The sequence below is a fragment of the Pleurodeles waltl genome, chromosome 10, assembly GCF_031143425.1.
Source record: "Pleurodeles waltl isolate 20211129_DDA chromosome 10, aPleWal1.hap1.20221129, whole genome shotgun sequence".
NCBI lineage: Eukaryota > Metazoa > Chordata > Amphibia > Caudata > Salamandridae > Pleurodeles > Pleurodeles waltl.
In genome coordinates this window covers 197,174,229-197,190,245 of record NC_090449.1, presented here as the reverse complement: position 1 = coordinate 197,190,245, position 16,017 = coordinate 197,174,229, and the positions used below count along the sequence as shown (strand labels likewise).

The window sequence follows — 16,017 nt, the reverse complement described above, 5'->3', positions numbered from 1 at the left end:
AGAAACCCCATTTCTAACACATGGTGACTATTGAATAAAGTCAAAATTATGTAATTGGTGGTATTTTGATTAATATTTTTTCAGTTGATATTCATGCTTTTTAGAACCCATGTATATTTCATTGACCTTTTTAGCCTTGCAGGTCTTGACGTTCTCACATGGTTTCTGACATTTTATATAATTTTAGGGCATATTATGAATGCCTCCATGGTTGTTTCATAAATGCTACATTGGTACATTTCTATGTTTTAAAGCAGACTAGATTAGTATAACGTGGCCGGCAATTGATATTGAGGCATTTGAATGCCTCACACTGGTGTCTGGATCTGAGGCATAAAAACTTTTATGCCTCCGGGTTAGGCCCGACTGCTCGTGCCAAGCTACCAAGGGGGTGAGCAGGGGTTATCTTGGATATGTAACTCCCTTGCCCTGACTAGAGTGGGTGGGTTCTGCCTAGCTTAGGTCCGTACCCTAGCGAGCCAGAAACCCCATTTCTAACACATGGTGACTATTGAATAAAGTCAAAATTATGTAATTGGTGGTATTTTGATTAATATTTTTTCAGTTGATATTCATGCTTTTTAGAACCCATGTATATTTCATTGACCTTTTTAGCCTTGCAGGTCTTGACGTTCTCACATGGTTTCTGACATTTTATATAATTTTAGGGCATATTATGAATGCCTCCATGGTTGTTTCATAAATGCTACATTGGTACATTTCTATGTTTTAAAGCAGACTAGGTTAGTATAACGTGGCCGGCAATTTATATTGAGGCATTTAAATGCCTCACACTGGTGTCTGGATCTGAGGCATAAAAACTTTTATGCACTGCCAACGGTGCTCATTCAAATATTTGCAATTTTTACTTTCTTTATGAATAAAATTGGGCTGACAATTAGGGTCTGACAAACTGCGTAAATTGCGACAAAATTGTAAACTCTCATGTTATGTTGCAGACACTTCAGGACGGATTTATAAGGAACTGCAGTGCCACACTGAGCCAGTTTTGAAACACAGAGATGCGCCGTATTTACAAGAATATGGCACACCCCTGTGTTTCCTCCTGTGTTGGTGCTAAATTAAACAGCCTGTGCCAACGCAGGCATCCCTGCACCATAGCTCAAGGGTATCTGTGTTGAGGGGCATCATTACTTATGTGTAGGAAGGTCTGCCTTCCTGCATGTAAACAATATACAATGGCGATTTGGCAGTTCTGTGCATAACGCAGCACACATGGAAGTATCAAATCGTCATTTTTGAATGATTGTTTATGTGCAGGCGGGACCACGGGGGTGATGAGCAGCAAATTTATCTATGTTTGGCCGGCTGTCTGGGGCCAGCCGAACATACATGCACAGTGGGCTCTCTGCAGCCCGGCAACTGTGACAGAGCCTTCACAGGCTCCTAGTCTGCCTGGGAGCGCCCTGGCTGGGCTGTCCCAGCCAATCCTGATGCTGCTTTGAGTAGCGTCAGGATTGGCTGCAGGGCGGGCTGGAAGCCTGTGCCTGCAGGAAGACGAACCAGAGGAGCGGCGCGGGTGTGGCGAGGAGCAAGGTAAGTGCTTTATTTCTTTAATTTATTTTAATGTTTATTTCCCCTCGCGCACCGCCCCGCCCGGCAAGCCACTCCTGGTAACAAACGTATGACAACTGGGTCAGCATAGTATTAGCTGCTTGCAGGTCTATGGGTTTAAAGTGACTTGAGGTAGGAGAAGGAATCTAGATGAATGAGAGATCCATAACACACCAAAAGCAAACATCACCCTAAAATTAGGTAGGGCGGACAGATCAAAACAAAATAAATGAATGAATGAATGAGAGCTACTTCTAAAGAGCACAGCTATTCAATTGGAAACAGCCATTTCAACTCAGTTGTTTCCATGAATAGCTTCTACCACACATGCATTACAATGCGTGCATCGTTATCTCAAATAGCCTTTAACGCACATACCTTTATTTTGTAATGTTATGCATGTTAAGGGCTATGCGTGGTAATGATGGTAAATGCTATCAGGGGCATGAGAGGAAACTGGGAGATCATTCTGCTTCATCAGAAGGACCTGTGCTGTGCCTCAGAGGAGCTGCCTCTTTGTCTTCAAGAGGGAGGTAAGGGGAACTGAGCCTGGAGGTGGGGGAGGTTTACTATTTTAGGGCTCAGGCGGGAGTATGGTTTTAGGATGGGGGCAGGGATGTTTTTAGGGCCTGGAGTTGGGGTACGGTATTAGGGTGGAGGATAGTTTTTGGAATTGGGATGGGGTGGGGCAGTTTTAAGGCTAAGGGTGGGGGCAGGGATAGTTTTAAGACTTGGAGCAGGGGTACGGTTTTAGGGTCGGGTGGGGGGATGGTTTTTAAGCTTGGAGCAGGGGATGGTTTTAAGGCTTAAGGCAGGGGTCTGGTGGTTTTCAAGAGGGTGGAGTCTACGGGGGTCATGCTAGGGTCCAAGTTTGGGGTTTGGGACAGAGGTTGGGTAGCTTTTGCAAGGACGGGGGCCGGTGGGGATGTTCAGCTGGGGTCTGCTTTTAGGGCTGAGGGCAGGGGTCTGGTTGTTTTTAGAAGGGCTGCAGGCCAGGGGGTCATGTCGGGGACCACATTAATGACTCAAGTCATTGATCACGGAAACCCTGCACAACGCTTATGCCTTTAACATACATGCTTTTACAATGTAATTCATAGTCCAGCCTAGAGAGGATCAAGGATTTCACGACCATCACCAGAGCGGAGAAAGGAAGGAAATAGATAAACCCTGACTGAGAAGAGTGAAGCAAGATGTTCTCATTCTCCTTAATGTCATTCTCTTCTTCTTCAATGCATTGTGTGTAAAAAAATGCCACAGTCTTTATTAATGTTATTATGATAGTTTCCGAAGGTCCTTTTATAATTGGCCTTATCTTGGCCCAGTTTTTTACAAACTTCACTTCCTGAGTTAACTCTACAGAAAATCAGTGAGAAGAGCAAGTCTTAGTAGCCTTCTTATTTCTTTTAATAGGGGCTACAAAGTCAGCTGCCCTCCTAAGCCGTTTCTTGGTGCCCAAATCCCTCTCCATAACAGAGCCTAACATTTCTGGTTCTGACTCCTTCAGAATATTCCTGAGCTTCTTCAGGGATACCTTGCCCCAAGCTCTGTTCTCACTCCATTGAACAAGTTGGCGTTGTTCCTTATCTTGGTTAAACTGCCACAAACAAGGCATTACATAATGGTCCAACCATAGCACTGGGAACGGGGTCTACCATTTCAGTGAGGCAGTCGATAAAATACCATCAATGGCATGACCAGCTCTTTGTGTGGGACCTGTGGCAGCTTGAAACAGGTTAAACAAGGCCAGAGTTTCCTCCAAACTCCCAGAAATGGGCCACCAACCCCTTATAAAATGCATTTCCAACAGGGAAAAATGTAAGAGATAATCAATATTTCAACAATAATCACACTATGCACTTGATAGGTCATTTGATGTTTGTTTATTAGCAAGATAAGCAGATGCTTTGCAACTATGCTTCTGTAGTAGCGGTATGTAACATTGATCCCTAAGTCAATAGTTCTTAGTATCTATATTTTCAAACTGTAATATGAATAATGTGTTTGCCCATAATATATGTATTTAAATAATTCTTCTAACTAAGTGGTCAAATATGATGTTTTGTTGTTGTACAATAAAATTAACTTTGTGTATAGTATCAGCTATCTGCATGGCATGAAAGGCAGGGCAAGTCACTGCCTTGTGTTACTCTGCCCAAAAGTATGTGTTCCGTGGGTGGAGCGTGAGTGGAGCCAAACAACCGCCCATGAATTCCGAAGCATTCCCAGATTTACCATGAGTGGTAGACCTGTGAATGTGTCAAAATGCTATGCCTTCCCAGGGTCGGCATAACAAGGGGAAATATCTTTATTTCTCCTAATTGTTGAAAGATTGTTAATGTGTCCCTTACTGCACAAAAACAATCCTGCCTGTGATGCAGGCACCCTTGCACCATGGTGGAAGTGTGCATACATTGGCACTACCCGGCAGTTGGTGCACAAGCTCAGGTAGAGAGCAGGAATAAAGCATATTTTAATAGATATGGGGCATTCCTGCCCTCTCCCCTTCATACAGTGGTGTGCAGGAAAGTGTATTGGTTCATTGCGTTGCATGAAATAATGGTACATATTGCCCTTAAGCTTTCTTTGCTATTGCTCTCTCCTGTGTGTCAACTAAGTTCAACTAGAAAAGCATTTGTTCCCAAACTTCAGAAGCTTGGACACTTTCTTTAATTAAAAATATATTTTTTCATTTGCTTTTCAAAAGATCTACCACTTCCCAGCCATTTCTATGTGCATCGGTGGGGTGTGTAGAAAGGAGTGATAACTTGAGAGATAGTCAACAAGGTTGCCAAAGAAAGATGAGAAATTATTTGTAGATGATTTGGTACTGAGGGGAAAAAGGTAAGCAGGCTTGGTCCTGCTGCTTTTTACATGGATAGAGTTCTTGGCCTGAGGCATCTGAGAAACCTGTAGAGGGTTGCATAAGGTGAGTGGAAATCCCAATAAGTAAGCCTGTTACTGGAGTTTCACTATCATCTGAGCTGTAGGCTGCATTGAAGAGTAGTGTTCTCGGGACCTAAAGGAATTCTGCCTCATGTCTAAGGCGCTGTGGTAGTGTGTTCCAGAGAGGGAATCCCTCAACTTGAAGCAATTTGAAATCAGATTGGGTATATATTGACACATGCATGGTGAGGTACTTGGTACTGGTATTACTTGCTGTGCTTGTTAGTAGGGCTGGAAGGCTCTCGATGAATACACTGCCAAGTGGCCATGTGGCCATGTAGAATCATATTTTGTGCAGAGTCCGGAGCTACAATATTTCTTTGATAAGTTGCCATTGAACCAATTTTGGTTGAGTGAGTTATGAGGTCATCTGACATATGAAAAATATAAAACAAGCTACAAGGGTCTTAAATCTAAAATGCTGGAAAAGTTTGTCTTTCAACACTATGTATACAACATGACAGTAGCCCAAGCATAATGTCTTCATCACAAACACTTCATCAGGCTAATATGTTGGAATGCTTTTTTAGTAATTGCATGACTTCACTTGTTTGGGTGGGGGATGTGAAAACGTCCTCTACCAGTTGCTGAGGTAATGTACAAGTAACAGAGACTGACCAAATGACCCATGCCAAACGGAAGAAAGAAAAGGGATTGGTGAGGAATAGTGAAGATCTTGGCATTTGCACTGGTAAAGCAGAGACAACTTGGACAGGTTTCAATAAGTCCTGTAGTTGATTGTGGCTGTCAGATAACTGTAGCAGGCTAAGGTGGAGCTAGCTGTCATTGATTTGCATATTTAGAACCTTTGATGATGTAGGCGAATGGTGCAAGGTTACTTTCAAAGAGGTTGGGTGAGAGAGCTGATACAGAGGTGCTCATCATCTCAGTTCAACTGCTTAGAAAACTCGTTAAATATGATGTTTCAGAAAGGAGTAGAAATAAACCAGACCTCAGAGTTGGGTGTTAATGAAAAGTCTGCTCGATCATAGGGATTTTTCTAAATGTCTATCACAACTGGTTTTACATTCTTCATATGGCATGGAAGACATTCTCCTAAATCATTTTCTCTGAACATAACACTTCTCAGAAGTAGGAAAAAATGACATTACCAACCAATCTATATTATAGCCCCTGTATTTATGTAATCTTTTTGATATTCTTATTGGCTTGATTTGTTTCTCCCAGGCACTCATGTTTACAGCCGCTATTATTGCCTTATTTTTCCAAGTGTCTTGCATCATTCTATTATTTTCTTTGGACAAATTAAAACAATGTTCGCTCCACTTCCCTAAATCTATATTTTTATTTTCTTGTGTTTTATTGCTAATGCATGTTTTACATATACATATTCAGTTGTACTATGCATTGTGTAGTCCACTTCAGTCTTATTTGTACTATTGCTTTACTGTGCATTCTGTCACACCCCTATCCATTTGATGTGCAGAAATCTTCAACCAAGATGTATCTTAAGAAGGGCAGAATGGTACTTTTAAAGAGTGTATGGATGATCTCTGTGGGTCTGTCTGGGAAGCTATAGTAGTCTTTGATTGTTCACCCCACCTAAATGAGGCCACATGGATTTCTTAAACAAAGTCTCACTACAAAACATCACTTCTCACCATAAACTCACTTATCATTATTAGGTGACAGTTGTATTATGGAATATCATAGCTAGGAATTTCAAGATACACTAATTTTATGGGCAAAATATTGAGGGACACAATATTATAAGGTAAGGGCATATAAAGGAAGTATAGATTTACTATTTTTAATTCCACATTTACGCACACTGAACATATATATATATATTTTTTTTATATTGTCAAGGTGCATATATGTGGAGTCAGATATAGAAAACTAATGCCTACTTACCCTTTAGTATATTGTCCTTGATGTTGTGCCCACGGTATTTTATGCCATCAAGATTCCAAAATCGACAATCCTGTTTCAGACTTCAGATGACCACAATAGCAATGTCATTTGAAGCATTATCAGATGATCAAAATAAATTCCAGTTGACCACCACGTCACACACTTCACAAATTCACAGTTTCTTTGCAGTAACACTATGGCCCTCATTCCAATTCTGGCGGGCGGCGGAGGCCGCCCGCCAGAATTCCCCCCTCTAAAATACCGCGCCGCGGTCAAAAGACCGCGGCGGGTATTCTGAGTTTTCCCCTGGGCTGGCGTGCGGCCGCCAAAAGGCCGCCCGCCAGCCCAGGGGAAAACGACCTTCCCACGAGGATGCCGGCTCGTAATCGAGCCGGCGGAGTGGGAAGGTGCGACGGGTGCAGTTGCACCCGTCGCGTATTTCACTGTCTGCCAAGCAGACAGTGAAATACTTTTAGGGGCCCTCTTAAGGGGGCCCCTGCAGTGCCCATGCCATTGGCATGGGCACTGCAGGGGCCCCCAGGGGCCCCACGACAATCCCTACCGCCATCCTGTTCCTGGCGGGCGAGCCGCCAGGAACAGGATGGCGGTAGGGATTGTCAGAATCCCCTCGGCGGCGCAGCGAGCTGCGCCGCCTTGGAGGATTCTAAGGGGCAGTGGAAAACCGGCGGGAGACCGCCGGTTTTCCCTTTCTGACCGCGGCCAAAGCGCTGCGGTCAGAATGCCCCACGGGGCACCGCCAGGCTGTCGGCGGTGCTCCCGCCTACAGCGGCCCTGGCGGTGTTACACCGCCAGGGTCGTAATGAGGGCCTATATCATCACACAATTGCCTCTTTGTCATTCATACACTTCACAGTATTACAACATGCTCTCAAGTTCCTATTTTTTGGTGTTACAGGTACAGATGTTTTAGGCTACATACATGGCAGTGTTTGCGCATTATTAAGATCAAGAAATTAATGTCTTAGTTGAAATATATTAAAAAGTGCTATTGTGAGATGAGGGCAAAGCAAAACCAAAATTCCAAAATTTATATTTCTGCACAAGGGAACACACGCAGAGGCATCCACTATTATATCCTTATTCAGAAGATGTATATATAGAAAGAAAATGAACATGGTTTGTTTTTACAGTTCTCTTAATTCTGCCTTTCCATGTGATGGAACACTCATTTGCATTTCATTTCCAATACATTTTTTCAGGTCTTCTAGCAAGAGTTTTGGCTCTTTCTAGAGCTGCTAATTAAATGTCCATCCATACATTCACCATTCACCGATCTATTCACACCTTCAATAAAGCGCTATATGTATCCACACACAATCTGATTCATTCACTTGTGTGCCTATGTGTTCATCTTTTCACCTGGGTGGGCTTGGTGGTGGTGGGAGGTCCATTGAAAATCTGAAAATTTAGGTAACTTTACCACCTAAAGAAGTTGCAGTTTTATATCTCACTATCACAATAATAGGTGTGGGTAGTAATACTCTGCTTTTATTGGTTTCGGAATGTGGAATATTATTTGGAGGGGTGGGAGTCCTCACCAAGAAATAATATCACAATTTCATACCAGGTCCAGTTAGGTCTCAATAATTTAAACCTGAGCTCTACCCTTTAAAGCGGAAGCACAGAGCAGACAGGCTTAACTTAGGAAAAACATGTATAGTATTCATCAGAACCAACACAGGTAAGATGTACAGAACACAAAACAATCAAAGTACCACTCCAACTTATAAAAATAGAATTCAATTTAATGAACAAATAGAGATGGAAGGTGTCATACGTATGGCCAACGCCAATCTGTACGGGCAGGGGGACAAACCTGGATATTCCATAACCAATACTCAAAGTTCCCAAGGGATGACCTAACCCATTTTGGCATACACTATACCTCAATGCTGCGCTCTTCATAAAACAACCATGGCAGGAACTTTCTTCCCCTTGGGCACAGCTCCATGTGCCCAACCAGATGTTTGGCTATGTTAATTGGCAAACCCTTCCTTGTAGTCACTTAAACCGGTTCTGGGGCAGGCCCTCTCCTGCTGGGATTTGTGCCTGGTTGGCTAGCACAACAATGGAGAGGGCAGGCCTAGATCTGAGCTATAGCTGCTTGTGACGGAGTAGGCACCTTTTGAAGCGTAACTAGGTTCTTATGCACAGTCGAGATGGGCATCCAATCCCAGGGAAAAGCATCTTCCTATACCAAAGCCCTTTGTCCACTGTCATGGAGAAACATACATATGACTACATGATAGCCGTTAACAGTTAGGTGACACTGAACACTGAAAGAAAGGCCCATATAGCTCAGGCAGGAAATGCTAAAAGTGGCATTTTCTGAATAGTAATTTAAAATACACCCGAACTTCAGGTTGGATTTTAAATTACTACTAAAATGAGTAATGTTTTCTAGATAGTCCAAACCTAAAGTTATGCATTATAAAGCGTGTTAATATAACCCTTTCTCTCTCTACAGGAGAGACAGCCTTGCCTCAGTGAACATTACTTTGGTGTTTTTGACCTGCCATGACATGTACAACTTAAGCATACATGTTCTGCTTTTAAAATATCCTGCACCCTACCCTATGGGCATTTAGGGCCTACCTTAGGGGTGTCATGCAAGTATTTAAAAGGACAGTTTATTTTGCCAGGTCAAATTTGCAGTTTTAAAACTACACACTCAGGCTGCAGGGACAGCCCACTAGTGATGTTTAAATTAAAGGCCAAAGTACACTGGGCACATGTACGAGAATTGTATAGGTAAGTTTAATGTGAGAATAAATGATTTTAACCAATCCAACATGTTTTTAGGGGCCAGAGCACATGCCCTGCGGCCTGGTTAGGAGTGCTGCTTTGTACAGATTTCAAAACCAAACAGAGTCAGTTCAAACATTAGTGATGATCATGCAAAAAGAGGCATTTTCTTACAATTGCCTACGGTGAGTCAGGGCCACTTGGTAGGAAATTGTTTTAAAAACTATAACCCCTGCAATTGCAATAGTGCACACAGATTATGTACCACCTAAGAACTGTGAGGCAGACTACTTACCATATTTTACCCAAGTACTTCAAAGCTCTCTCCCGGGATGCAAATCTCATTCCTTGGGATCACTCCTGATCTCAGCAAGTCATAAACATTCTTTTCACTATAATATGGAACCTCATCTGAAAATCATCTATCAGTTTAAAAAACTTAATTTTTATTCCAGGCCACTACAAACACTCTCTTGAGAAGTATTTGGTCTTTTCAGCGCATTTCTGACACTGTTTTTTTCATTCTCAACAGAGCAGCACCATTTAAAAAAAATACACAAAAACATGGGGGAGCAGATAACTATAATAATTACACTGGTTACATATTAACACAAATGTGACAGTAAGAGCGATTTATATTGAAATATGTACTATAACAGCATGGAACAGTGCTTGAAAATGCCTGGTTTAATGGTGAAACACCACTTCAAATGTTTTTCTGTGACACATCATATTTTTACTGCAATCCATTTCACGTTTCACTGTTATGTCTGGCTTGTTCTCATTACAGTGTTTCTTTTGCAGGTGGAACACTACTTCATGGTACCTTGACTGATAAACAAGGTAGGGCACAATTATGTATTATCCACATTATTTGTCTTTTTAGAAGTGTCGCAGGTGTTTCATACACTGGGATATGAATTTGTATTTTTAACCAGACACATGGGTAAATTAATCATTGGTGAGGAACTGGGTCATGTGGTTGTATGTTTTAGCATTGTTTGTATTAGAGCTGGCTCATGATAATGCAGCTAGACTGTTGCTTTGACATCATGTATTGTTCTCTAAAGTAATGTATCTTCAGCGTGTTAGAGATACTTTGATACTGGGATGTTGTATTACATACTGGGTGTAAAAACCGAGAAGGCATGTTACCTTGATTTTAAACATTTGCACCACTGTTGATGTCCTAGCTGCAGGTGTGCTGGGAGCCATCACATGGGGTGAGCTTGTCAGCCAGCCAGATCAGGCTGTTACTCGGGATGGCTTTGTAGATAAAGTAGCTCATTTTCAAAACATGTAAGGTATAAAGAGTTAGCCAGTGAAGCTCTGTAAGGATGGGTTGTGATCAATGTCTTTTGGCCCCCAACAAGCATGCTGCTCATTGAAGGATTCTCTTAAATGGTTTGGGGTGAAACATATAACCATGGAGGGTGGAGTTGCCACCATCCACATGCAGGAGTGCAAGAGTTCAACAATAGTTCAGAGGTCACTTTGTGGGAGTAGTGATTTTACTTTGTAGGTGCAGAAGAACAGTTGGTGTTTGTAGTAAAAAAGAATTTCGAGCAGAGTTGTGTGCTAAGGGCCAATGGCACATTCTGATGCAAAGGGCTCTGTTTAGAGGTTGACTATGGCATAGGGCAGGTTGGAAACTTTTCAGCCTCAACAAGTGATAAAGAGCCTCTGGTACCTGTAGGTTAAATCATGATTTAAGTTGTGTTGGTGGGATATGTAAGAAAAGAACCAGTGAAGGACATTGCCAGTGAGTCCCATTTAAGATATTAGGTTGTGGATGATGCTGGGATAATCAACACTTACTGGCCTGAAGAGCTGACGGCAGCCCATCTTTACCAATAGGTATGCAGTTCTGTATTCCACCTCTCATGATGGCAGACATTTCCAATATGGTTATTATTAGCTGAGTCTCAGTAGTCAAGAGAATTATAAAAAGTATAATTTTACCTTTTTAAATAATATTTACGCTCTTTATGCTTATTATTACCGTGACACCTGTGATTTTTAGTACTATGTATTTATAAATGTTCTGCTCCAGGATGGCTTCTAATAACAGCCTCTAAAAATACCAGTTCAGATGACTTCCTTATGCTGGCTCCAGGGAAAGGATGAGGGAGAACCCAGAAAATATATATCTGTTATCTCTGGTAGGTTTATCTGTTCCTAGCATGGATCCTTTTTCAGGCAAGACTTGGAGATGTTCAAATAGACACCTGTGCAATTTTCCAACTCCACCTGGTAAGTTGGTATACCTACACTGCCCGGTGGCTAAGGGAAAGCTACTCTGTGTGGCTAGAACTGACTTGGTCACACCACAAAGGTGTAGTGGTGAGGCATGTTTGTATTCAACTTCCTTACACCACATTTAGACAATGCTTAATTTGTAAATAAAAAGTGTCGGTGACCAAAGCACGCCTCTGAAATATGAGGATGCTGCAATTAAATGTAAAAGCACAGAATACTGAGGAAGCATAACCTTAAAGCCATCTCGGGCCTCCTTAATCTAATTACTGCCACTCCCTGTGCCCTGCAGCTCACTCCTGCAGTTTTCTGTTTTCTCCCTTTCTGTTTTTCTCTTCTTGTGTCTTTCCTATATGTGTCTTTTGTTCGCAGTGAATACCTGAGGCAGAAAAATAAGTGCCGGCTGTAGAGAGCCTCTCGGGCTCCCCTATACTTTGTTGCCCCCTCCATGACGATATACAGTGTCCGGTGCGAGACACTTGCGGTCTTTTTGGAATGTGTTAGACCAGCACAAACTGTGTTGCTGTTTCATTGTCCTTTGCTAGCGCAGACCTTGCTAATATTGCCACAGCAGCAGGCCTCGCTACTCTGCACTGGCGATGAGGTGGTGCCCACACGCCAATCAACGCACAACGGTTGCACCTCGTACCCAAGGATGCGTCTGATGGTCGCTCCTCGTCTGTGGGGACTGACAGTTTCTTTTCCTTTGGCCTCCACAGGCCTACGGGCCGCGTCTGACCCCCGCTGGCCGTGGTCATCCTCTCCTCACCCCAGGCATGACAATTGGTGCTGGTGAGGCGCACCAATTCACCTGATTCAATGTGATTCAATGTGCCAGTGCATGACATGTATGCCCGGTGGTCGCTCGTGGCTTGCTGCCGTCATCTTTCCTCATCGTTTAAGAACGCACTGGAGCACGAGGATCCCCGGGGCTGCCATTCCACTGCCTGCGGAGACGCACGGTCTCGGGTGCTGAGCCTATTTGACTCACACACACACTCAAAAAAAAAGAAAAAAGCAAACAGAATAGACATTAACAAGGAACATAAGGAAAACGAAGAGTATTAAAAAAAAAACAAATCAAATTTCTGTGCCACAGAAAGGGCTGCTGAACTAAAGAGGGGCGCAAAGCCAGGTTCCACACAGGACAATGAGTTCACCACCAGACACTGATCACTAACGCCCAGGGCACCATCAAGGGTCACATTTGTCTGTCACCGTGCTACCCCCATTTAGCCAGTTGGCAGATCCCGCCCACGGCTGCGCCCCGGTGGTGCCATTGGCTCGGCAGACTGAGGCACACAAGAGACTGACGGAGCAATGCAAAGGTCCCTCATGTTGCACTTTGTGGGCAACAAGCTCTATGATTTGTTTGAGACGCTACAAATCACGGGCAATGACGACGACTTCGACCCTGCGGTAGAAGCCCTAAATAGGTATTTTGACCCACAGCTTAACCTGGACTATGAAAAGTTCAAACTGCGGCAGGCCCAGCAAACCGACACAGAGTCAGTGGACATGCTTTCTGCACGCCTGCGCAAGCTGGCGAGTACCTGCACAGGTATCAACCACCATGAAGAAATAAGATCACAGATAATACAGGGATGCCGCTCCAAGGTGCTGCGCAAGCTGATCCTGTGGCAACCGGGTATATTGCTTGACGAAATACCTATCCTGGCGAGATCGCATGAATTGTCCAATAGCTGTGCCGAAGACATGGCTGCCGCCCTCGCGCGGTCATCCCTTGCGCCAAGGCCAACTAAATTAAGCCATACAAAGGAGGAACAGGTTTACGCCATCCAATAGAGGAAAAGGGGTGTGGAAACTGTGGCCTTGAGCACCGTACACCCGGCGTGTGCCCCGCGAAAGGCAAGAACTGCTCCAAATGTGATAAGCCTAACTGTTTTGCCAAGGTTTGACAAGGAGGACGGACCAGGACAGGAACCACACTTGCTAGAAGAGCAGCGGTGAACTCAGAAGAAAGGCAGCAGTAGGCGCTACCCCATATGAAAATGATGAAGATGAAGGAATATTTGTTGTCTCATTTGCTGACAGACTGGACCAGAGGTGGCGGCCTCCACCCATATATACCATAACGATCAACGTCACACCAGCATCCGCGTTCAAAGACACAGGGGCGTCGGTAAACATCATGGACGTCGAACAATACAACAAGATATAGCCCCCACCGGAGCTTAAACCGTGCCGTACCAAGATATACGCTTACGGAGGCATAGACCCGCTACCCCTCAGAGGGGCAATAGAGGTTACCGTTGGCAGTGACCAACATTCTACGTGTGCCAAGTTCCACTTGGTGGAAGGAAAGAAACGAACCCTTCTAGGGTGCCACACAGGAGAGGGTCTGGAGCTGGTATTGTTCGCCTGACAAGTGCTTGACTCCCACGCCGAAGCGGTGCTGATGCAATTCCTGGAGCTCTTCCGTGGGCTGGGGAAGCTAAAGGGAAAGCAGTTTCACCTGCATGTCGACCCTTCGATACATCCTCTAGCTTTAAGTCACCGGCGGGTGCCTTTCCGCCTGAGGCCCCAGGTAGAGCAAGAACTACAGACTCTTGAGGAGCAAGAGGTCATAGAGAAAGTGACTGGTCTGACACCCTGGGTTTCCCCTCTCGTTATCATCCCAAAGGCCAAACAGCCCGGCACCATCCATCTGTGTGTAGACATGCGCCTTCCCAACAGTGCCATAAAGTGGGAGCGCCACATCACACCCACCATGGATGATAATATTGCAGACCTTAACAGGGCTCAATGGTTCTCCAAGTTGGACTTAAACTCGGGGTACTACCAGCTGAAGCTAACCCCTGAGAGCTGCAACATCACCGCGTTCTCGACCCATGTGGGAATGCGTTGCTACAAACGACTCAGCTTCGGGGTCTCCTCGCGGCGGAGATCTCCCAGAACGCTATACGGGAAACACTGTCGGGTTGGATGGCATTATCAATCTCAGTGACGATATTTTGATCTGAACACCTTAGAATAGCATCACAAACACCTGCGAGCCACCCTTCAGCAGTTATCGGAGGCTGAACTAACGTTGCATTAAAAGAAATGTGCTTTCTATCGCAACTCTATTGATTTCTTTGGCTACATCTTCTCAAGGGAAGGGCTGAAGTTTGACCCCAAGAAAGTGGAGGCCATCAAGGGGGCGTCAGTGACTCGTAACACCACTGAGGTCAGGAGCTTCCTCAGGATGGCGACGTACTGTGGGAGGTTTATCCCTAATCTGGTCATGCTAGTCGAACCTCTTAGGCAACTCACGAAAGTCAATACTTCTTTGGAGTGGGGCACAGAGGTGGACAAGGCATTCAGGGCAGTTAAAAGCACCCTGTTGGATACAGCGGTCATGGCCACGCAAGAGACAGAAGTAGTGGTGGACGCCAGCCCAGTTTGGCTAGGAGCTGTGTTACTGCAGGAACATAGTCACCAGCAGTGGACGCCTGTGGCCTATGCCAGTAGAGCTCTCTCAGCAACAGAGGACCGGTATGCACAAATTGAGCGTGAGGTGCTGGCCATTAGGTGGGCTTATCAGCATTTACACTTATATCTGTACAAAAACGAATTCAGGATTGTCACCAATCACAAGCCGCTGGTGTCCCTCTTTGCGAGTACCACCAGACTTGCCCCTCCGAGTATCGAAAGGTGGGCAGTGCTCCTCCAGCTCTACTGGTTCCAAGTCGTGTACCAACCAGGGAACACAAATCTGGTGATTATTTGTCATGCCATCCCCTACAGCCGCGCTCGGAGGAAGAAGAAGAGGAGGAGGTTGGACAGATGGAAAGTTTTGTGATCGTGAACATGGAGTGTCCCACTGCTCTTTTAGGGTAGGAAATTGCTGACATCTCGAGCAGAGATGCCATCATCGGCCGAGCAAAAGAGGCATTACACCACAGGTCCTGGAACCATTTTCTACATAGGACACCAGTGTTTGACTCCAAAGAGCACCGGGCAATGCAGCAGATATGGAAGGTGAGGTTGGATTTCTCTGTGAGTCCTGAAGGCCTCCTTCTACGGGGACAGCATTTGGTGATACCAAGAAGTCTGCAGGGCTGAGTGGTGGAATTAGCGCATCAGGGTAATCAAGGAACTGTGAAAATGAAAGCATGCTTAAGTGGAAAGATATGGTTTCCCGGGATGGACACCATGGTAGATGACCTGGTGCATAGATGTCACCCATGCGCCATCACCGCCCAAGATCCGGTACCCGCTCCAGTGGTGACAGAACCACCCAGCACTAGACCTTGGTCTCGGATAAGCCTGGATTTTGGTAGTTTTCCCGATGGCCGGCTGACAACCATCATGATCGACTCCTGCACTCGGTTTCCTGTGGTGGAATTTGTGGTGTCCACTTCATTTAGGCACGTCCGTCCCACTATGGAGAAGACGTTCACCCTCATGCCTGATGAGATAAAGACAGACAATGGTCCTCCATTCCTTGGCCAAGAGTTTCAAGACTATCTGCGCTCGCTAGCCAAAGCCCATCGCGAATTACCCATCAATGGCCCCAGATGAACGGGGACATGGAGCGATTTATGTGAACTGTGAACCACGCCTTACGCATTGGGGTGAGTCAACAAGAAGATG

General features: G+C 44.7%; 1 protein-coding gene across 4 annotated transcripts in view; it reads left to right on the top strand.

The window, feature by feature from the left end:
* Positions 1 to 16,017, top strand: part of SHISA9 (shisa family member 9) — a 1,108,248-nt gene that overhangs the window by 686,168 nt on the left and 406,063 nt on the right. For all 4 annotated transcript variants that reach the window (XM_069210172.1, XM_069210173.1, XM_069210175.1 and 1 more), the window contains one exon: positions 9,967 to 10,005. In XM_069210172.1, the coding sequence (XP_069066273.1) occupies positions 9,967 to 10,005 (39 nt within the window). The remainder of the gene's footprint in view (positions 1 to 9,966; positions 10,006 to 16,017) is intronic.